General features: G+C 42.9%; 1 protein-coding gene across 2 annotated transcripts in view; it reads left to right on the top strand.

Annotated features, from left to right (window-relative positions):
* Positions 1–25,611, top strand: part of RP1 (RP1 axonemal microtubule associated) — a 627,806-nt gene that overhangs the window by 206,460 nt on the left and 395,735 nt on the right. For both annotated transcript variants that reach the window (XM_033933654.1, XM_033933653.1), the window contains exons 15-16: positions 1,631–1,843; positions 14,596–14,773. In XM_033933654.1, coding sequence (XP_033789545.1) covers positions 1,631–1,843; positions 14,596–14,773 — 391 coding nt within the window. The remainder of the gene's footprint in view (positions 1–1,630; positions 1,844–14,595; positions 14,774–25,611) is intronic.

Below are 25,611 nucleotides of genomic sequence, written 5' to 3'. Positions count from 1 at the left end.
CACAGGAATTTGAGCTGTATGTCACCGTTGACAATGATCTGCCCACATCATCTGACAGCACTAATTCCAATATCTGTACAGTCATAAAGGACAGAGCAGATAACTAAGAGTCTGATGATGACGGAGATGCTGTTGCTGTCATCATAACTAATGAACCGCCTACAGAGATTGTTTCCTTCTCGGACGCGCTGAAGTTCCTACACACGCTGCATTGTTATCTGGAGATAAATGGCTGTCATGACTATGGACAGTTTTACAGCATCAGTAGTCAGATACACAGCCTGAATTGTGCAATCTGCATGCAGAAAACAATGACTGATTATTTCAGTAGAATGTTGGTTTAAAAAAAGTTGTATTGCATTAGACCAAACAGTACTGTTTCTACTACTGTACCGTATTACATTGTACAGTATTTGGTGTGTTTTTGGTTGAATAAAAGTTTTATTGCATTTGACTACAGCGTACTGTAATTTTTCATGACTAACAAGTGATACTCCTATTAAGTACATACTCCATTTAAGCGCACATGGCGACCTGGTTCGAAGGGCGTGCACTTAAGCGGAGTCGACTGTAATTTGAAAAATATGAAAACATGAGACCTTTTACACTCCTGACAAATACCTGTAAAACGTCATTAACCCCCCCCCTTTTTTTTTTTTTTTAAATTCTTTATTTAATTATTTGTTACAATACATTAATAACAAATATTCATGAATGACCACAGCAAACTCAATAAAGAGAACATGAAAACATAGGCAATTATCAACCGTGTCTTAGTCCACATTATCATGGTCGCCAGTACCTTTTAAAAAGGAAAAAAGAAAAAAGAATCAAATCCATCAATCTACCATCTAAGGACAGGCAAAATGGCATTTATATTTATACACATCATCCTCCAAAAATAAAATCAGTAATAGAAACTAAACTTTCAACAAAGGTTTCTCTTTAATAAAGTCTTCTAACTGGACTGGATCATAAAACACATATTTATCACTTCCATACGATATAAGGCATTTGCATGGAAATTTCAAAAAGAAAGTAGCTCCAATTGCTAAAACCTTAGGCTTTAGCTGAAGGAACTGCTTCCTTTTAAACTGGGTTTGTCTAGAGACATCAGGGAAAATTATCACCCGTTGGCCACAAAACATCTCCTGTTTTTTCACAAAGTACAATTTTAAAATAGCTTGTTTTTCCAACTCTGTCTTAAAAGTCACAAGAAGAGTTGCACGCTTATCTAATTTGTATTACATCTCAGGAGATTCCAAGGTAATGGCAGATGAAGGTGAAATGGACAAAATGGTGTCACCTGATAGTTTGAATGTTTCGCAGTTTTTAGAATCATCTAAAGATATAATAGATAACCCCCCTTTTTATCTAACCACGCAAGAGAATTTTAGCGCTGGCTGCCGCGCTGAATACTCTGTGCTGCTCTAAACTCTATGGCCTTTGGAGCAGCGCAAAGGAGGGGGGAGGTAAATGTCAGCTCAATGATAATTATCTATTAAAAGTGTCACTTCCACCTGAATATTTTGCTGGTTTCGTCTTGCCACATTTTTCTGTAGCGCTGTATGACATAATATTCTCCATTTACTTGCTGAAATAATTATCTTCTGTATCCGGTGGCTTTTAGGGTGTGTTCAGCAGTGGTGCTGTAATTTTACTCACTAGCAGCTGGTGCCAGGCTCTATGCCCAAGATTTGACGGGAGCTGCATTGGTACAGGAAAGCAATCTGAAGAGTCTTATTGGAGAATACATAAAACCAGTTCTGCTGACTGTATGTTCGAAAGCGTGACATACCCACAGCGGTTTCTAAGAATCAAAGATGGCCGGTGCGATTCCTCGGTAAGCACAGTAACTTGTTTTTGGGTTGTTTTTTTTTTTAAAGCTTAAAGTACTAGAAAAGAAAGAAAGAAAAGGTGGCACGAAAAAGAAAAATCAAAATGAGAGAAACCTCTCTTATCACTTATTTTATTCATTATCCCCCTTTTACAAAACCGCACAAGAGATTTTTAGTGCCGGCTGGTGTGCTGAATGCTCTGTGCTGTTCCAGTGCTGATAGGAATTCTGACTGTCGGAACAGCGCAGCGCATTCAGCGTGCCAACCGGCACTAAAAGCCTCTTGCATGGTTTTGTAAAAGAGGGGAGGGGGTATGTTGGAAATGTTAATCTTAGGGTGATATATCCACATGGGTTCATTTTGCACATATACAATAAGAGGTCAAAACACACACAAAAAAAATTATTGTTAGAATGTGCTATATAGATTACTCTTCATTTGAAATTTAGAAGCTTCAAAAACAAAATGGAGAAAAAGAAAATCAGCTGTCAGTAATAATAATGTCATAGACGTTAAAAAAACTCCACACATTACATCAACTTTATAAAGTCTCAAGATGACCATAAGCCATTCACGTGCACAAAAACCAAAAGCAAAAAATTGGATTTATCTGATGCATCAGAAGCAAACTTTCACTCACTCGATGTTGTTCCGTTTCACTGTTCCTCCAAAATACATCCACTTGAACGTCTCCAAACACATCCCAGCCTCTACACAACCCAACAAGGGTCCTTGTTTCACCAATTCAATGACTGCTTCAGGAGTTTATACTCCACAGCTCTGTGCACCACAACGTTCTACTAGAATATACAGTAAACCCATAATATTATTAATATAGCACTGAAGACAAGAAAAGTAGATTAAGAACAAAATTAAAAAAAAAACACAACAGAATGCATATCTACTCATAAAACTTATGGAATGTAGGGCTAAAATGTACAAATGTTATGATGCTAAACCTCTAAACACATATACAGTACATATGTAATGTAATGTAATTTATTTCTTATATACCGCTACATCCGTTAGGTTCTAAGCGGTTTACAGAAAATATACATTAAGATTAGAAATAAGAAAGGTACTTGGAAAATTCCCTTACTGTCCCGAAGGCTCACAATCTAACTAAAGTACCTGGAGGGTAATAGTGAAGTGAAAAGTAGAGTTAGAGGAAAAATAAAAATAAAATAAACATTTTAAAAAGACAGCATTGATCTAAATACTTTGGAAGGTAGAAGAGAGGAGAGAAAGGAATAGAAGCAGAATGGGTCAGCGTCAGTGATGAAGTGGAGCAAGTAAGTTTAGGAGGAGCGATTGACGTATCCAGAAAGGGCTTCTTCTGGCCGACAGTCCCAGGATGCCTATGTCTCCTCCCCTGCGATGTTCTCCCATCCATGCATTCCCTCCCAGACACACTGCCCGTGCCCCAGCCGCTCCAAGGAGGCTGCCCCAGATGAGGTCCACGGTGAATGCAGGATTCTCTCCTCTGCGGGAAAGCCGCCCGGAACCGACAGTCGATCTTCTTAGCGGATTGCAGGGGGGGGAAGAGTTCACACTCTTGGTAGGATCGGGTCTGAGTGCTCTCGGTGGTTGTGGCTGGTCTCATTGCTGCTTAGATGTAAAAGCAGTTGATCTCCACTGCTGCTGATATTTAAAAGCAGGCAGATTGATCTCTCCAATGGACTGCAGGGGGAGGAGTTCACGCTCCTGGCAGGATCGGGTCTGTGGGCTCTTGGTGGTTGCGGATGTACCCGCTGCTGCTTAGGTGTAAAAGCAGTTGTTTTCCCAATGCTGCTGATATTTAAAAGCAGGCAGATTGATCTCTCCAACAAATTGTATGGTGAAGAGCACACACGTCTGGCTGGATTGGGACAAAGGCTCTCGATAGTGGCGGCTGGTCTTGGTGCTGCTTAGGTGTAAAAGCAGTTGATCTCCTACTTCTGATGATATTTAAAAGCAAGCATATTGATTTTTCCAACGGAATGCTGGGGAAGAGCTTACTTGTCTGGCTGGATCAGGGCAAAGGGCTCTCGGTAGTGGTGGCTGGTCCTGTTGCTGCTTAGGTGTAAAAAACAGTTGATCTTCCTAGTGTACTGCAGGGGGAGGTGGAGCTCAAACTCTTGGCTGGATTGAATCTGTGGGCTCTTGGTAGTTGCGGATAGTTCCACTGCTGCTGAGGTGTAAAAAGCAGTTGATTTCCCACTGTTGCTGAAATTTAAAAGCAGGTAGATTGATCTCTCCAATGGACTGCAGAGGGAGGAGCTCACATTCCTGGCTGGATCAGGGCAAAGGTCTCTTGGTAGTGGTGGCTGGTCCTGCTGCTGCTGAGGTGTAAAAGCAGTTGATTTCCTACTGTTGCTGATATTTAAAAGCAGGTAGATTGATCTCTCCAATGGACTGCAGAGGTTGGTGGGTTGGTCCCGTTGCTGCTTAGGTGTAAAAGCAATTGATCTCCCACTGCTGCTGATATTTAAAAGCAGGCAGATTGTCCAGGGAGAGGAGCTCTGCACTCAAACTGCCATCCTCCTTGCCTCCAAGGGCATATGCACCTGTATCTTACAAAAACTATATATAAGGGAGAAAAAGTTTCAGAATACCTTCTCTACCCTACAGAGAGCGAGTGGTATGAGATCTCGGATGATAACACCTCATTGGCAACCCTTTTTTTATATAGATCAAAAAAATCAAATACTAAATTCACATTCTATAGATCAGAGTGTAGATCAAAAAAACTTTATGTTTATCTGTGCTGACGACCACATACCGAAGATGGCCAGCATTTCACTTTTCTCAGGCTGCCTCAGGGTGTGAATGTACTGCACTTGAAAGCACCAAACAAATGACGTCTACACTGCTGTTTTGATGCAAGGACACATGTATATGTAATGGAGCTCATAATCAAAACTTTAAAATGTCTAAAAAGCTGCTGAAGTTGGCACTTGGACACAAGGACATCCAAGTGTCGATAATCAAAACAAACTTTCTGGACGTTCAACAGAACTTTTAAGCTGCTGTGCATCCAGAGCTCAAAGGAGCATGTTGGGAGGTGTGTTATGGGCGGGAATCAGGCAGGCCTCTACCTGGATGTCCTGAAGCAATAATTTAAGCTTTTCCAAGCCATCCTATGCGGAGCTTACACACAAGGACTTAGACCAAAGTAAAACAGGTCTAAGAGCCCCAAAGGTAACCAAACTGACAAGATGACCACTGGAGGGTTTAAGGCATGACCTTCCTCCCCCTTTACTCCCCAAGTGGTCATGACTCCCTCCCACCACCCAGAGATGGGGGGAAAAAAGCACATTGAGGGCTTGCCATCAGCTGATTGTGGAAAATGAATCCCCATCAGCTGAGCCAGTTTTGGGTATTCCTGCCGGCTCACCTGATGGGGATTCCCCTTGCCAGAATCAGCTGAACCGCAGAGCCCTACACCCCTCCCTATGACATCCCCAGACTCCCCCATAACCTCTAAACAATTCTGGACCCATGACATCCCCGTATTCCCCTCCCTGACATCCCCGGACCCTCCCTGACATCCCCCCAAATTGCTGAACCGCCTCCCACATGCTTGGACCCCCCTCCCCCGTCATTATAAAAAGAAGTTTGTTGTTGCAGGAAGATATTTGCCTTTTAGCCCTCATTAATGTACCAAATAAGATGGTATCGTACGTCAATGCCACTGGATTTTCCAATATATTGTTCACTTGATCCCAGATGGATCTCCAAAATTTAAGTAAATGGTCCAATGTCCCAGGTTTAAGATGACAATGCCAGCATCTATTAGACTTTGAACTATCTAATTTCTGTAAACAAACAGGGGTCCAAAATGCTCTATGTAGCAAGAAAAATCATGTTTGTCTCATAGATGCAGACACCGTACATCTCATCCTCCAAGTCCAAATTCGTGGCCATTGTGATGCAGTAATCTGATGCTTTATCTCAATGCTCCAAATGTCCCTAAGACCAGTCTATTCAAAACATATCCTCTCCTGATCGTTCATATTGAGTGAAATTCACTTCACACACAGATAAGCTTTATTCATTATTTATTTGTTTGTTTGCTTTCCATTTTGAACACGGTGGCTACATATTAAGTTTAAAGGCAGTCGGGACAGTGAAACATCATGATGGTCCCTATGACAATACCAGTTTGGTTTACATTTTAACCATCACGGTTGCGGATCTGAATGTTTCACTTAAGTAAATCTGACCATGTCTCCCCACTCCTGTCCAATCTTCACTGGCTCCCAGTGATTTCCAGAATCCATTTCAAATGCTCCTGCCTGGCTTTTAAGATTATTCACGGCATCCTTCCTCCCCTAATCCCACTATCCTTTAACTCCTTGAGTCCTGACTCCACCAGACCCCCCCCCCCCCAAAGATATAAACTATCCTTCCCCTCTCTACGCGGTATTCTCTATGCAGGTAAACTGGGAAAATCTCTTCTCTTCAGAATCACAGGTCTCTGGAACGACCTTACTATCCCATTGCGGAACCTGGGCTCTCTCCAACTATTCCGCAAGCAACTGAAAACTTGGCTCTTCTCTAACATGTAATTCTATTTTCCCCCTTACTCTTCCATTCTATATATAAGCTCATGTAAACCTTTTCCTTTCTCTTCTTATATTTAAGTTCTTGTAAACCGTGCCGAGCTCCACTTCCGTGGAGAGGATGCGGTATATAAACTTAAGGTTTAGTTTAGTATTTGTTATATTGAATGAACACTGTGATTTATTTTGATATATCAGAGTATAATAGCAATAAAAACATAAGAGGTGCCATACTAGGTCAGACTGAAGGTCCATCAAGCCCAATATCCTATTTCCAACAAGTTCCTGGCAAGACCCCAAAGAAAAAAAAACAGATTTTATGCTGCTTATCCTGGGAATAAGTAGCAGATTTTCCCAAGACATTTTAATATTTGTAATGTCCTCACCATGGTTGAAAATTGGACCACTCGCTTCAAATTGAAACTAAACCCAGATAAAACCAAAATTTTCCTTGCAAGTCCCAACTACAAAATTACGACCACCACCCTGCAACTCAACGGTCTAACATATCCAATCAATCCCACCATTAAAATTCTCGGAGTCATCCTGGACCGCTGCCTCACCTTTGAAGATCATACCAATGTTCAGGTCACAAAATGTTTTTCCACCCTTTGGAAACTCCGTTCTATCAAACACTACTTTGATTTCTCCACCTTCAGTTTGCTTGTCCAATCCCTAATTTTAAGCACCTTGGATTATTGCAACATCATATATTTGGGTTCCTACAAGAAAACCATTAAACGTCTTAGACTTATTCAGAACACCGCCGTCCGCCTCATCTATGGCATCAAAAAGTCTGACCATGTTAGCCCCTTCTACAGAAAACTTCATTGGCTTCCAATTGAAGCAAGGGTCATCTTCAAATTCGCCTGCCTCTGCTTTGAAACCTTGACTGGATCATCCCCGATATACCTGTCACGTCACTTTGTGTTCCCAGGCTCTAACCGAACACGCAATGCCCACCTTTGCCTTCCCCTCGCCAAAGGGATGTATTTACAAAAGATTCCTGGACAAAACCCTCTCTTTTCAAGCTGGCAAATGGAATGATTGCCTTACCACCCTCATCTCTCTTGCCCCATCCTACCTATCCTTCAGAAAATCTCTCAAAGCTTACCTCTTTGATAAATTTCTCTAACCCCATCCTTCCTTCCTTTCCTCTCCTTCCTCACCCATATACCTCTTCTTCCCTGGATCTTACTATCCTCATCCTGCACTCTCTTGTAACTGTATATATTCCTTTCTCTCCTCTCTTCATCCTTCCAAAGTATTTTAGATCAATGTAGTCTTGTTAGAATGTTTATTTCTTATTTTTCCACTATCTCTATTTTTCACTTCTTTGTTAATCTCCAGGTACTTTAGTTAGATTGTGAGCCTTTGGGACAGTAAGGGAATTTCTAAGTACCTATCTTACTTTTTAATTTTAATTGTTACTGTTACTGGTTACTTTACCCTGGTTAATCTGACTCTGCATCTTCGCTGTAAATGTACAGTCTCTTCTCCTGTAAACCGCTCTGAACTATTTTATGGTATTGTGGTATACAAAAATAAAGTTGTTATTATTATTATTAATAATGGCTTATGGACTTTTCTTTTAGGAAATTAGCTATACCGTTTATAAACCCTGCTAAGCTAACTGTTTTCACAACATTCTCTGGCAATAAAATCCAGTGTTTAATTACCTGTTGAGTGAAGAAATATTTTCTCCGGTTTGTTTGACTAAACTAAACTAAACCTAGTTTAGTATACTGAGTCATCATTCTGAGAAGGCTCAACTCGGTTTACAGCTATTAAATAAACAGGGAATGATTTACAAATGATAAATAGAAGAACATAAGAACATAAGAATTAGCCTCCGCTGGGTCAGACCAGAGGTCCATCCCGCCCAGCGGTCCGCTCCCGCGGCGGCCCTCCAGGCCCATCACCTGTGCAATGGTCCCTGACTATTCCTATAACCTACCTCAACTCCTATCTGTACCCTTCAATCCCCTTATCCTCTAGGAACCTATCCAAACCTGCTTTAAAGCCCTGTAATGTGCTCTGGCCTATCATAGCCTCCGGAAGTGCGTTCCATGTGTCCACCACCCTCTGGGTGAAAAAGAACTTCCTAGTGTTTGTTCTAAACCTGCCCCTTTTTAATTTCTCCGAGTGCCCTCTTGTACTTGTGGTTCCCCACAGTGTGAAGAATCTGTCCCTGTCTATCTTTTCTATGCCCTTCAGGATTTTGAAGGTTTCTATCATGTCTCCTCTAAGTCTCTGCTTTTCCAGGGGGAATAGCCCCAGCTTTTTCAACCTGTCAGCATATGAGAAGTTTTCCATACCTCTTATCAGTTTAGTCACTCTTCTCTGGACTCCCTCAAGTACTGCCATGTCCTTCTTGAGGTACAGCGACCAGTACTGGACACAGTACTCCAGATGCGGGCGCACCATTGCATGATACAGTGGCAAGATGACTTCCTTCGTCCTGGCCGTGATACCCTTCTTAATGATACCCAACATTTGGTTTGCTTTCCTTGAGGCCGTCGCGCATTGTGCCGATGCCTTCAATGTTGTATCTACCATCACCCCCAGGTCTCTTTCAAGGTTACTTACCCCTAGCAGTGATCCCCCCATTTTGTAGCTGAACATTGGGTTCTTTTTCCCTACATGCATTTGCCACTTTTTTGCCCACTCTTCCAGTATCGTTAGGTCCCTTTGCAGGTCCTCGCAGTCTTCCGCGGTCCTAACCCTGCTGCAGAGTTTGGTGTCATCTGCAAATTTTATAACCTCACATTTTGTTCCCGCCTCCAGGTCGTTAATAAATATATTGAACAGGAGCGGTCCCAGCACCGACCCCTGCGGGACTCCGCTCGTGACCCATAGACAGTCTGAGTAGTGGCCCTTTACTCCAACCCTCTGTTTCCTGCCTGCCAGCCAGTTTTTGATCCATCGGTGGACATCCCCTTGCACCCCGTGGTTCCACAGCTTCTTAAGCAGCCGTTCGTGGGGTACCTTGTCGAAGGCTTTTTGGAAGTCAAGGTAAATGATGTCTATGGATTCCCCTTTATCCATCTGACTGTTTATTCCCTCAAAGAAGTACAGTAAGTTTGTGAAGCACGACCTTCCCTTGCAGAAGCCGTGCTGGCTCGCCTTCAGCTGTCCATTGTTTTCTATGTGTTCACAGATGCTGTCCTTAATCAGTGCTTCCATCATCTTTCCTGGAACCGAGGTCAAGCTCACCGGCCTGTAGTTTCCTGGGTCACCCCTTGAACCCTTTTTAAAGATGGGCGTGACATTTGCTATTTTCCAATCCTCCGGTATCTCCCCAGTTTTTAAGGATAGGTTACATATTTGGCGAAGTGGTTCCCTTGGGTGGATGCCATCCGGACCCGGTGATTTGTCGCTCATTAGTCTGTCTATCTGTCGGAGGACATCCTCTTGTCTTACCTCTAGTTGTACCAGCTTTTCATCCTGATCCCCATTTAGATAGCAAAATTTCAAAAGAATGAATTTTCAAAATGTTTGGCAAATAGAGTAGTTTTTAAAGATTTACGGAAAAATTGAAACGAACTGGAACTCCTTAAAAAAGAAATATTCCTCACTGCTAAAGATTTGCTAGGAGACTCTTTGACACAGAGGGGTAGCTCTCTACATGGGTTTAGCAAACACAAAAAGTGGAGAGCTATGTATGTTAACGCACACAGTTTAGGGAATAAATTTCTAGAACTGGTAACAGAAATAGTGGATGCAGACCTGGATGTGGTGGCAAGATCCGAAACATGGTTCACAGACTCTCATGGGTGGGATATAACTATTCCAGGGTACAACCTGCTCTGCCAAGACAGAGAGGGTAAGTTAGGAGGGGGGGTTGCACTTTACATCAAAGAAAACATCAAAACAACCAGGATCACCGATGTCAAGTACACCGGGGAATCCATCTGGGTAAACCTGGCCAGAGGCAGAGAAAAATGTTTATACCTTGGGGTGGTATACAGACCTCCAAGACAATCGGAGGACAAGGACGCAGAATTAATTGAAGACATTGAGAATATCACTTTACGGGGGGACGCTGTTCTGGTAGGGGACTTCAACATGCCTGATGTAGACTGGAATACACTCTCAGCAACAACTTGTGGGAGCAGGAGGATATTATCGTCCATGAAGGGAGTATGGCTTAAACAAATGATACATGAACCCACTAGGGCCTAGGCCATCCTAGATCTGGTACTTACAAACGGAGAAAGCGTCTCGGAGGTCTCAGTGGGAGAAACGCTAGCCTCCAGTGACCATAACATGGTATGGTTCAACCTTAGGAAAGGCTTCCCTAAATCACAAACAAATACGAGGGTACTCAAATTCCGGGGCGCGGACTTCGCACGCATGGGAGATTTCGTCCAGCAAATGCTACAGGATCAGGAGGAAACTGATAATGCGGAAGCTATGTGGTCAATCCTGAAACTGACCCTACAGAAGGCAACTGTCCGTTACATAAAATCGGTAAATAAACAACAAAGAAACAAGAAACCTCAATGGTTCACGGATGAAATCTCGTATCTCATCAAGGAGAAAAAAAAGAGCATTTCTTTCATACAAACGTACGGGGAAAGGAGAAGCTAACAGTCAATATAGGGCCAGGTCTGCAGCGGTCAAAACAGCAGTTAGGGAGGCCAAACTACGAGTGGAAGAAAACCTAGCAAAGAACATTAAAAAAGGGGACAAATCCTTCTTCAGGTATATTAATGATAGGAAAAAGAACACCAGCGGAATTGTACGCTTTAGAACCCCGGATGGGAACTACGCAGAAGCGGACTCTGACAAAGCCAAACTACTGAATGAATACTTCTGCTCAGTCTTTACCTGCGAGGCACCTGGACATGGACCTCAGCTGGTATCAAATTCAAGCGTGGAAGACCCATTTCAGAACTTTGAGTTCACACCGGCTGACGTTTACAGCGAACTGGCAAGACTCAAGGTGAACAAAGCCATGGGACCAGACAAAGTGCACCCAAGAGTGCTCAGAGAGCTGTGCGGAGTCCTGGCAGAGCCATTAGCCATGCTCTTCAATCTTTCCCTAAGGACGGGGAGAGTCCCACTGGACTGGAAAACAGCTAACGTCGTTCCTCTGCACAAAAAGGGTTGCAGAGCAGAGGCTGCGAATTACAGACCAGTGAGTCTCACATCGATAGTGTGTAAACTCATGGAAACACTACTTAAACGCAAGTTAGACATGATCTTGGAGGATGGGAATCTGAGGGATCCCAATCAACATGGATTCACTAGGGGTAGGTCATGCCAATCTAATCTCATCGGCTTCTTTGATTGGGTAACAATGAAGCTGGACTCCGGGGAGTCTCTGGACATAGTGTACTTGGATTTTAGTAAAGCTTTTGACAGTGTCCCACACCGCAGGCTTTTAAGCAAGATGAAATCAATGGGGACAGGTGAGACGCTAACTACTTGGGTCAAAGATTGGCTGAGTGGTAGACTTCAAAGGGTGGTGGTCAATGGCACCTTCTCTGAAACATCGGAAGTGACCAGCGGAGTCCCGCAGGGCTCAGTCCTGGGTCCACTCCTTTTTAACATATTCATAGGGGACTTGACACGAGGGCTTCAGGGTAAAGTACCATTATTCGCCGATGATGCCAAAATATGCAATATAGTAAGGGAAAATAATTTGCAGGATTGTATGACGCAGGACCTGCTTACATTGGAGAACTGGTCCTCAACATGGCAGCTGGGCTTCAACGCCAAGAAATGTAAGGTCATGCACCTCGGTAGCAGGAATCCATGCAAAACCTACACCTTAAATGGAGAAATGTTGGCTAGGACGATAGTTGAGCGAGACTTGGGAGTGATCATCAGTGCAGACATGAAGGTTGCAAATCAGGTGGAAAAAGCATCATCCAAGGCAAGACAAATGATGGGATGTATCAATAGAAGTTTCGTAAGCAGGAAACCTGAGGTCATATTGCCACTGTACAGAACCATGGTAAGACCTCACCTGGAGTACTGTGTGCAGTTCTGGAGGCCACATTACCGCAAAGATGTGCTTAGAGTCGAGTCGGTTCAGCGGATGGCCACTAGGAATATTTCGGGGCTCAAGGGTCTCTCGTATGAAGAGAGACTGAACAAACTGCAGCTCTACACTCTGGAGGAACGCAGGGAGAGGGGAGACATGATTGAAACGTTTAAACGGATCGTGTCGAGGTAGAAGATGACATCTTCCTACTCAGGGGACCCTCGGCCACAAGAGGGCATCTGCTCAAACTCAGAGGAGGGAAATTTAGGGGTGACATTAGGAAGTATTTCTTCACGGAAAGAGTGGTGGGGCACTGGAATAAGCTTCCGGAGCAGGTGGCCAAGGCCAACAGCGTGCTTGACTTTAAGAATAAATGGGACATCTACGTGGGATCCCTACAGAGGCCTAGTAAGACACTCAGACTTGATAGGGCGGGTCAGTAGAGTGGGCAGACTTGGTGGGCTATAGCCCTTTTCTGCTGTCACCTTTCTATGTTTCTATATTCTTCGACCTCTAACCCTTTATTGTAGTTCCTTCCTATTACATCTCCTGTAAAATGTGCCGAGCTCCACGAACATGGAGAAGATGCGTTATACAAACCTAAGGATTAGATTAGATTAGATTAAAAACCAAAGATTGACTGAAGATCTTGACTCCTTTAATCCCTTTTTTAGGAGGAAGAGAGTTTAAATTGTTGGATACCTCTTGCATCTACTACTTAATAATTTCATCATTTGCCCCCAAGTTCTAGTATTTTTGGAAAGAGTAAACAAGTGATTTATATCTACTTACTCCACTCCACTCAATATTTATAGACCTCTATCATATCACCCCTGAGATGTCTCTTAGCTTTTTAAGCTTTTCATCTTAGGGAAGTCATCCCGTCCCTTTTATCACTTTCATCACCCTTCTGCTATATCTTTTTTTCAGATGCAGTAACTAGAATTGCACATAGATTTCGAGGTGTTGCCACACCATAGACTGATACAGAGACATGAAAACATTGTCTTGTTTGTTTCCATTCCTTTCCGGAGGCCCGTGTGTGTGTGTGTCTGTGGGCTGTTGCTTGGCGGCAGGAGGGAGTGGGCACCCCTCCTGCTGCTGGGGAGGAGGGGGGGGTTACTTGACATCAGCGGTGGGAGGGAGTGGGTGTCCCTCCTGCTGATCTTCGATTTAGGGTCTTTTAAAATTATTTGTGGGTTTATTCTGTGTGTGTGCCGATCCCTATCACCAGCGATCGGCACATGCAAATTTAGGGCTCCTTTTACTAAGCTGCGTTAGGGCCTTAACGCGCGGAATAGTGTGCGCTAAACGCTAGCATTAGTTCTAGCCACGTACCACGGGTTTAGCATGCGCTAAAATGCTGCATGTACTAAAAACGCTAATGCGGCTTTGTAAAAGGAGCCCTTAGTGACCCTCTGCGACTCTCCGCGAACCTCATTTGCATGCACGTTTTTTTAAAGAATGGTTCACCTTTTTAAAATCATTACGGTAGCGGCCGCGACAGCAGCCAGTCGGGTTTTACCACCAACATTTGAGAATCTTCCCCTGAATCTCTTTTATATTACAGTCGTCTATCAGAGTGTTGGTTTTAGTCTGCCTTTGTTTTTCCATTATGGAAGGTTGCCTTTGTTAAGCCCAAAAGCTATCCTGATGTCATCTGAGAAAATCTTCACTACTTGGAGTTGTTTTGTGACATGATGATCACAGAAGCTTTACAACTTTAAATCATCCACAAATAATAGGTGTGGTGTTATCTTAGGTTCATCTGTGGGGCTTTTAGGAGAGAATAAGATTAGTCGGCAGCATTTATAATGGCAATTTATCTTCATTTGTGAAGTACTGGCATCACAGTTTGAGTGTGTAGACAGCAAGAGTTAAGGGTAATAATGGAAGAAGACTAAAAAGTTTGTAATCACAATGAATGAAAAACATGAAAGCACAGTATTAATAAAACAGCAATGACCAATTTAAAATGATATTGTTCAAAATCAAATAACTCTAGTTACTTGATTTGTATTTTAGGATACTACGAATAAATAATGTTCAGACTTGTTAACACAGAATTCAGAGCAGGCATGAGAAGTGTTCAGAAACAAAGCAGAGAATAAATTACATACCCCCACAAAGGCTTGAAATGACACTTAAATGAGAAAATGTCACATTCCAGTCATGACAATAGATTTAAGTTATGCTTTTGTGTTTCTGTCCTTTCTAGGGAGCAGGTGATCAATACTGCCATTTTAAAATTGAGAAGAACTTAGAAAATGGATCTGTCAGCCTGGAGTCTGTGAGAAATAGAGGAATGTATGTAGGTCTCCTGCCAGATGGTGAGACAAAGCCACTGGTTCACACTGGGGAGAAGAATATTGTGTTCTTCCCACAGGTTATCAAATGTACGTAGCATATAAAGTACCTTCTGTCTTATCTTTTGCTTTGGTGCTCAGTCTAAATATGCACTACAAGGAAAGTCAATGTAACAAAAAGTGAAAGACGGTAAAAAGCAGGATGTTATCTATGTTTTAAAACATTGATTTTTAAATAATAGTGCATACTAGGGGACAGACTCAGTAACCTGTACAATCCTACTCCAGAATAACTGATCTCTAGCGCTGTTAATAACTAGCTTCTAACCTTGTTAATTCTAATTAATTTGTAACATCTTTTAACCATTGTAAATTGCATAGAACTTCATGGTCCTACGGTATATAAACTGTTATTATTATTATTATTAATATTATTAAATGGTGGTCAAGTTTAGGTGCCAGGAAAAATCTGCTTTAAGTGCTTTCTATAAAGGGTGATCCGAGTTGAGGACCACCAGGCCAGTCGGGTTTTTGGGATAGCCCTAATGAATATGCATGAGAGAGATTTGCATATAATGGAGGTGACAGTCATGCAAATCTGCTCCATGCATCAGTGGCGTACCTAGCATGTATGACACCCGGGGCCCATCATGTTTTGAAACCTCCCCCCATCTATATCAAAAATATGATTTTTAGTAACAATCCACATATCACACAACAAGAGTGTACCTAGGAAAAGACAGCATCTTAAACACTGCAGTGAGCACTAGAACACCAACACATACATTGTAAAACTAAACAAGCCAGATCCCGCCCAGTCAATTGATCCTACAGTCAATGCCAACTGAAAACTATGTTCTTTTCATACACACAGAGCAGAGATACACCCTCGCCCAATATGGAATAATCACAAACTAAAAATAGAAATATATAGACAAAAGTTAAACTGAAGCGCCAAGAAACCAGACTCTGCATACAATGCAACACCACAACAACAGTGACACATCTCCCCTAATATTGTGCAAAATATAAAGACAGTAGATGTAAATTTGAAAAAACTGATACATAACAATCACCACTTTACAAATTAACAAATAAAAATAAAACAAATAATGAGAAATAAGAAAATAACATTTTATTGGACTAATCCATTTTTCAATTAGCTTTCAGAGGCCAAATCTTTCTTCAGAACAGTACAGTATACTGCTGTTATGGTATCCTGTCCTGAGGAAAGGGGTTTAGTCCAAAAAATTGCCTTATTTCCATTTCCTATTTATAAACTTTTAGCAATATAGTTACAATACTACTTGATTCTAAGTAAAGCAACAAAAAATCTTTCTACCTTTTGTCGTTTCTGCTTTAATCATCTTCTTTGCTCTCTTCTTTCTATACAGCATTTGTCCTCTCTCCCTTCCATGCAACATCTGCCCTCTCTTTGCCCCTTTCTCCCAGCTTCTGCCCTCTCTCTCTACCACTTCCATCTACTGCCCACACTCTCTCTGACCCTTCCATCTACTGTCCACCCTCTCTCTCTTCCATATGGCATCTTCCCTCTTTCTATGTCCCTTCAATAAACTGTATATCTGGGGTCCCTTCTCTCCTTTGCACATGATTCATTTCAGCTTCACCCCTCTCAATTTTTCTGTCTCCACCCCCTACCCTATGCTTTTGCATCTCTCTCTGTCTCTTCTCCTTTCCTTCCTTCCTTCCCACTCCACACCATGGTGTGGCATCTCTATCTCCTTCCCTTCCCTCATGCCATTGCATCTCTTCCTTCCCCTCCATGGTCTGGTATCTCCTTTCCTTTTTTCCTTTCCCTCCCTCCCATGACTTGGCATCTCCGGTTCCTCTCCCTTCTCCCTCCTTCCCTCTCTCTCCTCAATTGGGTGCTGCAGCAGCAGCATGTCTCCCCCCTTGCCTGTGCAGCATTTCTACCCTCCTCCCTTCCCTGTGCAGCAGCAGCAGCATGTCTCCCCCCTTGCCTTTGCAGCATTTCACCCCCCCTGTGCAGCATTTCTCCCCCCCTTGCCTGTGCAGTATTTCTACCCTCCCCCCTTCCCTGTGCAGCATTTCTACCCTTCCCCCTTCCCTGTGCAGCATTTCTACCCTCCCTCCTTCCCTGCCCAGCATGTCTACCCTACCCCCCTTCCCTGCCCAGCATGTCTGGCTGGCTCCCCTGCTGAAAGCAGCGGGCGTCCGCTCCTTGTGCGATCTGCGGCTGCGTCAGAAGCCTTCTTTCTGACGTTGAACTTCATCTGCCATCTCGTCGCCCATTCCCCTGGTTTGTTCAAGTCCCTTTGCAATTCTTTCCAGTCCTCTTTAGTCTGAGCTCCACTAAATAGTTTGGTGTCGTCCGCAAATTTTATTATCTCACACTTCATCCCTGTTTCTAGATCATTTATGAATATATTAAATAGCAGTGGCCCAAGCACCGAGCCCTGTGGGACACCACTCGTGACCCTCCTCCAGTCTGAGTAGTGGCCCTTTACTCCTACCCTCTGTTTCCTGCCCGCCAACCAGTTTCTGATCCATCTATGTACGTCTCCTTCCACCCCATGGTTCTTCAGTTTCCGAAGTAGGCGTTCATGGGGGTACCTTGTCAAAGGCTTTTTAGAAATTTAGATATATGATGTCTATGGGGTCTCCTCTGTCCATTCGTTTGTTAATTCCTTAATTGATTTTAAATATTACTTGTGTCATATTGTACATATTAAATAACCCCCATTTAGAAATTCCTGCAAAGCACACAGAAAAAAAAATTCCCTTATAATTATAATTCCTGGAAGTGATACATGGAATAAATTCAAAACCTCCAAAAAACATATTGTAACATAGCCTGAACATGAATATATGATCCAAGCAAGGACAATTAAATTCAAAAATTACTTATGAATAATTTAAATTCATTCCATATAAAACTTCACCTAATATTTAATGAATTCTTTAGATTATAGTTAATACAAACGATTCCACAGTACTCTTGTAAGTACTATACTATCCCCCTAAATTCCAGTTAACTCTTTTATAACTATACCATCCCCCAATAACTAGAGCCCATCTGAATCATTTAACCAAAGTTATCCAATTCATCCTTTATATATACAGATGTGATTAATAAAAATTTAATTCCAATTCAATGGACAAAAAAACAAACAAAAAACCTCAATGTAAATATGTCAAATAAAATACACAAAACTAAATGGAAAACATAAGAGAATAATAGCTCATTAAGAAGCAACTGAAAGGAAATATAACTCATAATATACAACACATTAAACATCAACTTAAATAACCATCAAAGTTCCTTAGTATTGCGGTGAAGAATAATATATCACTATAACCCAGAAGAGGAAATTTGTATTCATCGCCCTCTTCCGAAGCACATCTTATCTTTAATTATTGATGGCATGCCACTCCCATCCAATGGAGACAACTCCAGATTCCAGTCTTGTCTCCAAGTTCCACAGTATTAATCAATCTTCTACTCCATTTACCCCAGCGATAAGAATCTTCAGATTTCTGTTTTATATCCAATGTATTGAAACACAGGCAATGATGAAGAGCGCCAACAACTATGGACCCACTGCAGACATCTCCTCCTCCTGCATTCCACAAAGTCTTGGCCACTTTACCCCACTGATGTACTTGCTTTACTACTCCCTGACCATTCGGATTCTCTGCTTTGCCACCAATGAACGTCAATCTCTGCCAAACTACGCTATGACCTATGAAAAACAGAGCAGGGAGGGGGACTAATAGATGTATTGGCTCAGGAGCAACACAGGGCAACTTTCTCAGCCAAATGGAGCTCGAGCCGCGAGGCTTGTCTTCCATTTCTTGCCTGCCCTGCCGCACACACATAGCTGACCGGAAGTCTTCCCCGATATCAGCGCTGACGTCAGAGGGCAGGCTTTGATTAAGCCCTCCCTCCGACGTCAACGCTGACATCGGGGAAGACTTCCAGTCGGCTATGTGTGTGCAGCAGGGCAGGTAGGAACAGAAGATGAGCCTCGCGGTTCAAGTTGTATTTAACCCAGCAGGATCCCCTGTCGTTCCCGTTCAGCTCTCTCCTGTGCACCCCCTTGGGGTGTGCACCCGGGGCAGACTGTCGCCCCCTAGGTATGCCACAGCCATGCATATTCATTAGGGCCATCCCCAAAGTCCGACTGGCCTGGTGGTCCTTCAGGACAGGGTTGGGAGCCACTGCCTTAGAGGGAGCATTGGTGGTGGTGCGACCTATTTTCTGCTGGGGAGTGCTTGCACTCTGCCAGGGGGCAAGTGGGGAGGTCCGATCATTTTCACTTTTGGTTTCAGTTTTGGCCGAAACCAAGTGGCAAATTTCAGATGCGGATTTGACATTGACTAGAATCAAAACCACTGGTTTTGGCTGGCCTCTAAATTGACTAATGTGGTGGTAATACAAAGGTACTTACCAACTCCTAACAAGGTGATAGATGTACTAAAGTCAGCAATCTGATGCTGAAAAAAATTGGTGATGGAACTGCGCCTCTGTAGGTGTTGTAGGCTACCTAATGCCACTGTGGGCAAGGCTAATGCTAGAAGTGGCATTAGGCAGCCTAAAGCGCCTATGGAGGCATTATTTACATCATAGGTAGGCGCCGGAAATGTAGGCCAGGAAAACCCTGGCCTACATTTCCAGTGCCTACTTTTGCTGGAGGAGCAATTCTGTACCAAGTGCCCTTGCATGATTGACACACGATCAGCATCCAATTTTAAGGTGGCTCCTGACAATGGCACCAGTTACAGATCTGGGCCTAAGTGACTAACATAAGAACATAAAAATTGCCATACTGGGACAGACCAAAGGTCCATCAAGCCCATTATCCTCTTTCCAACAGTGGCCAACTCAAGTCCCAAGCACCTAGCTAGATCCCAAGTAGCAAAACATGCTACTTATCCTAGGAATAAGCAATGGATTTCCCCAAGCCATCTCAATAATGGCCTATGTCCTTGTTGCTATCTGAAGCTGCTTGAGCTGAGAACTTTTCAGCACTCCTTTGTAATACAGGCTAGAATGTACTGGTTTTTTTCACATCTTTGGGGGGTGGGAGGGAATTGATGACCACTGGGGGAGTAAAAAAAAGGGAGGGGGTGTTTATACCTTAATCCATTCAGTTGTCATCTGTCAATTTGGGCACCTTTTTAGTATTTAGATGCTTTTAAAACAGGTCTAACTCCAAACTTCTATAACAAAAAAAAAGCCCTGGATGTTTTTTTTAAGGTTTGATTATACTTGCCGAGCGTCCAAATCTTAAGCCCATCTTAAGCCTGCCCAAAACACGCTTCTAATACGCCCCCTTAAGATTTGGACGCACTTGAGACAAAACGACCAAAAAGGCATCCATAAAGTCTTTTTTGAGAATGCCCACTTAGACATTTTGACGAGTAAGACGTCCAAGTGTTGGTTTATGTTGTCTTTTCTACGGCTATCTTTTTTGAAAATGAGCCCCCAGTGAACATTTCCTCATACTGGGCCAGATTCAGTAAATGACGCCCAATGTTAGGCACTGTGAAGACTGCACTAACCGTCAATTCTATTAAGGTCACATAGCGCTAAGCAACCTTTATAGGTTAATGCTTAGTGTAGATTCCTGTGCCCACCCTTGGGAGCGAGAACTGATGCCTGCTGAAACCTGGAGTATTCTGACATAAAAATAATGACAGTTGGGCACTTAAATAACCCCATTCTATAACACTGCACCTAAATTTTGAGAATGCCCCTGACCCACTCATGTCCTTCTCCTGGCCATGCTCCCTTTTATGTTGCTTGCGAGACAATTGAGGCGTGCAGTGTTATAGAATAGCCTATAGGCAGATCTGCACATAAGTCCTAATTAGTGCAAATTAATGCCAATAATGGCTCATTAACTAATTAGGTTGCATGCAGATCTAGGATCCATGCCTAAATTGGAGTGACCTTTATAGAATACGAGGGATTGCTTTTTGGGACCTCTCAGTCTTATACAATTTCTACCTCAGTTCTTCGTCCTGAAAAAAAAATCTTAACACTATGATTTATGTCTTTAACCTTCTTTTCTTTCATTTGTGCTTGTGATCTCTTGATTTTTTTTTTCCTTGTCTCTTTAAGCTTTAGCAGATATTAACCTCTATTCGGTTTGAGATCCTTGGACCTTTTTGAATGCTTGTTTTTATTTTTTCTGCCTCATCCTTGGAGACCCATTTGATTTGATTTTCCTCTTGCTGTTATTCACTTTCCTTACATAAAGATTTGTTGCCATTTTTATAGCTGTTCTTAATTGAGTCCACAGTCCTTCCACTTTCCCCAATTTCTTCCCACTCTGTCAGCTCGCCTTTAAGGCACTTACCTGTTTTGGCTAAATCAGTATTTTTAAAATCCAGGATGTTGAGCTTGATGTACCCCGATTACATATAGCTTTTATATCAAACCAAACTGTCTAATGATCTCTGGTGGAAAGATAGCCATCTACCAAGATATTAGAAATTATCCCCTGATTTCTATAAATGGTGCTTTGAGTCGTGCTTGCAAATTTGGAACATGCACAACTTAATTGAATAATGAACCACTTAGCACTGATAATTGGATTCTTAATAGGCAATTGCTAGTATTAATTGGTTTTAATTTAAATTTATGTGTGTAAATGTAGGCACAGGATCCACAACTAAAATTTTTACGTGGCACCAAACAAGGGGCATGGAAATGGAAGAGTTATGGGTCGATCAGGGCCATGCTTCAACGTTATGTGCATAATTATAGAATAAGGGGCATATGCACCTAACTTTAGGTGCAAGCTTTTGTACCAGGTTTCTGTTGGTGCAAATGGTCTTGCCTAACATTAGGTACGGCTCCAATGTGTAAGTGCTGTTCTATAAACCATGCCTGACTTTAGGTGCTATTTATAGAATGGCACGTACACCAATTTTTTTAGGTGCAGTATATAGAATTCAGTCCTATTTCCATTTGTGAGTTTGTCCCCGGGTTATGAACGAGTTACGTTTTTAAAGCTGTTCTTAAGTTGGATTTGTATGTAACTCAGAACTTGTAGATTTTAAGATTCTTGCTGCTTACCTCTGCTCCCAGCTCACAAAAGGGCCAACTGTCCCTATCAGTGTTCCCTGCAAGATACAGCATGCACAACCACACACTGTTCTTAATGTGGCCATACATCTTTCCTGAATCTGCTGTAGGAGAAGTGTAGGAGTCCATAGCACTGTAAATACTGCTCAGTGAAACCAAATGGTATCCAGTACTTTCTTACCCTTTTTGTTCCCAGCGCTGCACTCTCTGTCTCCTTCCCTTCCCTCCCTCTAGTGATCTAGCATCTCTCCCTTCCCCTTCCCTTTCTTCCTTCAGATGTCAAGCATCTCTTTCTTTCCCTTTCTTCCACATCCCTGCAGTCCAGCATCACCTCTACTACCCTCCAACTGCGGGATCTTGTACTTTCTTACCCTTATTGCTCCCAGAACTGCACTCATTCACTCTTCAGTCCATGGGCAGCATGAATGAAATAAACACACTGTCTTCAGTGGCTCCGGAAGCTTTCTACTGCTACCACCATTTATCGTTTCTAAAGCGTTGAAAAATGTACGCAGCGCTGTACATTCAACATGCAACAGATGGTCCCTTCTCAAAAGAGCTTACAATCAGACAGGATATAAGTGTTTGTGGGGGGGGAGAGGGGGGAGGGGAGTTTCCTGCAGAGAATGATAGGATGGACATAGGTAATTTATGGTAAGTGGGCGTTAGGAGTTGAAAGCAGCATAAAAAAGTGGGCTTTTAGCTTGGATTTAAATACTGCTAGAGATGGCGACTGACATAAAGACTCAAGAAGTTTGTTCCATGCATACAGCACAGCAAGATAAAAAGGATGAAGTCTGGAGTAGGCAGTGGAGGAGAGTGGTTTGGATATGAGGGACTTGCCAGTGAATGGAGTTCATGGGTGAGAGCATGGGGGAGATAAGTGTGGAGAGTTATTGAGGGGCTACAGAGTGAGTGTACTTTTATAGGTCAGTAAGAGGAGTGTGAACTGTATTCAAAAATGGATAGGGAGCCAGTGGTAATATGAGCATGGTATATGGAATATAAGTCATACAGCAAAATTTTGCATGGATTGAAGGGGAGAAAGATGGTTGAACAGAAGACCTGAGAGAATCAAGTTGCAGTAATCTAAGTGAGAGGTGATGAGAGTGTGACAAAGGGTTTTGGTAGAGTGTTCAGAAAGGAGAGGTTGGATTTTGGTAATATTATAGAGGAAGAGGAAGTTTATTGGATCTGAGTGAAGAAGGAGAAAGGGGAGTCAAAGATGACTTCAAGGATATGAGCTGATGAGACAGGGAGAAGGAGAGTGTTGTCATAAGAACATAAGAATTGCCACTGCTGGGTCAGACTAGTGGTCCATCGTGCCCAGCAGTCCACTCCTGCGGTGGCCCCCAGATCAAAGACCAGTACCCTAATCGAGACTAGTCCTACCTACCTACGTTCTAGTTCCACAGGAACTTGTCTAACCTTGTCTTGAATCCCTGGAGGGTATTTTCCCCTACGATAGCCTCCAGAAGAGCATTCCAGTTTTCCACCACTCTCTGGGTGAAAAAGATCTTCCTTACGTTTATACGGAATCTATCCTCTTTTAACTTTAGAGAGTGCCCTCTTGTTCTCCCTACCTTGGAGAGGGTGAACAACCTGTCTTTATCTACTAAGTCTATTCCATTCATTATCTTGAAGGTTTCAATCATGTCCCCTCTCAGTCTCCTCTTTTCAAGGGAGAAAAGGCCCAGTTTCTCTAATCTCTCACTGTATGACAATTCCTCCAGCCCCTTAATCATTTTAGTCGCTCTTCTCTGGACCCTTTCGAGTAGTACTGTGTCCTTCTTCAAGTACGGCGAACAGTGCTGGACGCAGTATTCCAGGTGAGGGTATACCATGGCCAGTACAGCGGCATGATAACCTTCTCTGATCTGTTCGTGATCCCCTTCTTATTCATTCCAAGCATTCTGTTTGCCCTTTTTGCCGCTGCCGTGCATTGCGCGGATGGCTTCATCAACTTGTCGACCAGTACTCCCAAATCTCTTTCCTGGGGTGTCTTTCTGAGTACTGCACCAGACATCCTGTATTCGTGTACAAGATTTTTGTTACCAACATGCATCACCTTACACTTGTCCATGTTAAACTTCATTTGCCATGTTGCAGCCCATTTCTCGAGCGTGTTTATTTCCTGTTGCAGGTCTTCACAATCCTCCTGCGTCTTTACTACTCTGAAGAACTTCGAATCATCTGCAAATTTAATCACCTCGCTCGTCGTTCCAATTTCCAGGTCGTTTATAAATATGTTGAATAGCACAGGCCCAAGCACCGAATCCTGCGATACTCCAATGGTGACGCTTTTCCAGTCCGAGTATTGTCCATTTATCTCCACTCTTTGCTTTCTATCTGCCAACCAGTTTTTGATCCACGTGTGTATTTCACCCTCAATCCCATGGCTTGCAATTTTTTGAAGTAGTCGTTCATGCGGGACCTTGTCAAACACCTTCTGAAAATCCAAATATACAATGTCGACCAGGTCACCTTTGTCTATCTGCCTGTTAACTCCCTTGAAAAAGTGCAGCAAGTTTGTCAAGCAAGATCTTCTTTTGCTGAAGCTGTGATGGTTGGTTCTCATCAGATTGTGTCCGTCAAGGTGATCAACGATGCGATCCTTTATCAGTGCCTCTACCATCTTTCCTGGTACCAAGGTCAGACTCACCGGCCTGTAGTTTCCCGGATCTCCCCTCGAACCTTTCTTGAAGATCGGCGTAACATTCGCCACTTTCCAGTCTTCCGGAATCCTGCCCGATTTGATCGACAGATTGGCTATTAGTTGAAGCAGTTAAGCTATAACCCCTTTCAGTTCCTTGATTACCCTCGGATGGATGCCATCCGGTCCCGGGGATTTTTCGCTCTTGAGCCTATCAATCTGCCTGCATACATCTTCTAGACTGACCGTCAACCCAGTCAATTTCCCATCTTTGTTTCCTAGGTATAGCCTGTCAGCCTCCAGTATGTTGCGTATATCCTCTTCTGTAAATACAGATGCAAAAAACATGTTCAGTTTGTCGGCTATGGCTTTGTCCTCCTTTAGCACTCCCTTTATTCCATGGTCATCCAACGGACCCACCGTCCACAGAGATTGCGAATGAGGGGAGGGGAAGAAGGTTTAGATGGGAAGATAAGGAGCTCAGTCTTAGCCATATTTAGTTTTATATGGCAGTGAGACATCCAGCGGCACTATCAGACAGGCAGACTGAGACCAAGCCTGGCTTCCTGTAGAGACATCTGGTATGGAGCTGTAGATCTATGAATCAACAGCATGGAGGTGATACTGAAAACCATGGAAGGAGATCAGTGCACCGAGGGAGCCTCACTTCAGTTGTTGGAAAAATAATGGAAGTGTTGCTGAAAGAAAGGATAGTGTATTTCCTTGAATCTAATGGGTTACAGGATCCGAGGCAACATGGCTTTACAAAAGGTAAATCGTGCCAAACGAACCTGATTGAATTTTTTGATTGGGTGACCAGAGAGCTGGATCAAGGACATATGCTAGATGTAATTTACTTGGATTTCAGCAAAGCCTTTGATACAGTTCCTCATAGGAGGCTGTTGAACAAACTTGAAGGGCTGAAGTTAGGACCCAAAGTGGTGAACTGGGTCAGAAACTGGCTATCGGACAGACGCCAGAGGGTGGTGGTTAATGGAAGTCGCTCGAAGGAAGGAAAGGTGACTAGTGGAGTCCCTCAGGGTTCGGTGCTGGGGCCAATCCTGTTCAATATGTATGTAAGTGACATTGCTGAAGGGCTAGAAGGAAAAGTGTGCCTTTTTGCAGATGATACCAAGATTTGTAACAGAGTAGACACCAAAGAGGGAGTGGATAATATGAAAAAGGATCTGCAAAAGT

The sequence above is a fragment of the Geotrypetes seraphini genome, chromosome 2, assembly GCF_902459505.1.
Source record: "Geotrypetes seraphini chromosome 2, aGeoSer1.1, whole genome shotgun sequence".
Lineage (NCBI taxonomy): Eukaryota > Metazoa > Chordata > Amphibia > Gymnophiona > Dermophiidae > Geotrypetes > Geotrypetes seraphini.
This window is presented reverse-complemented; position numbering and strand designations above follow the sequence as displayed.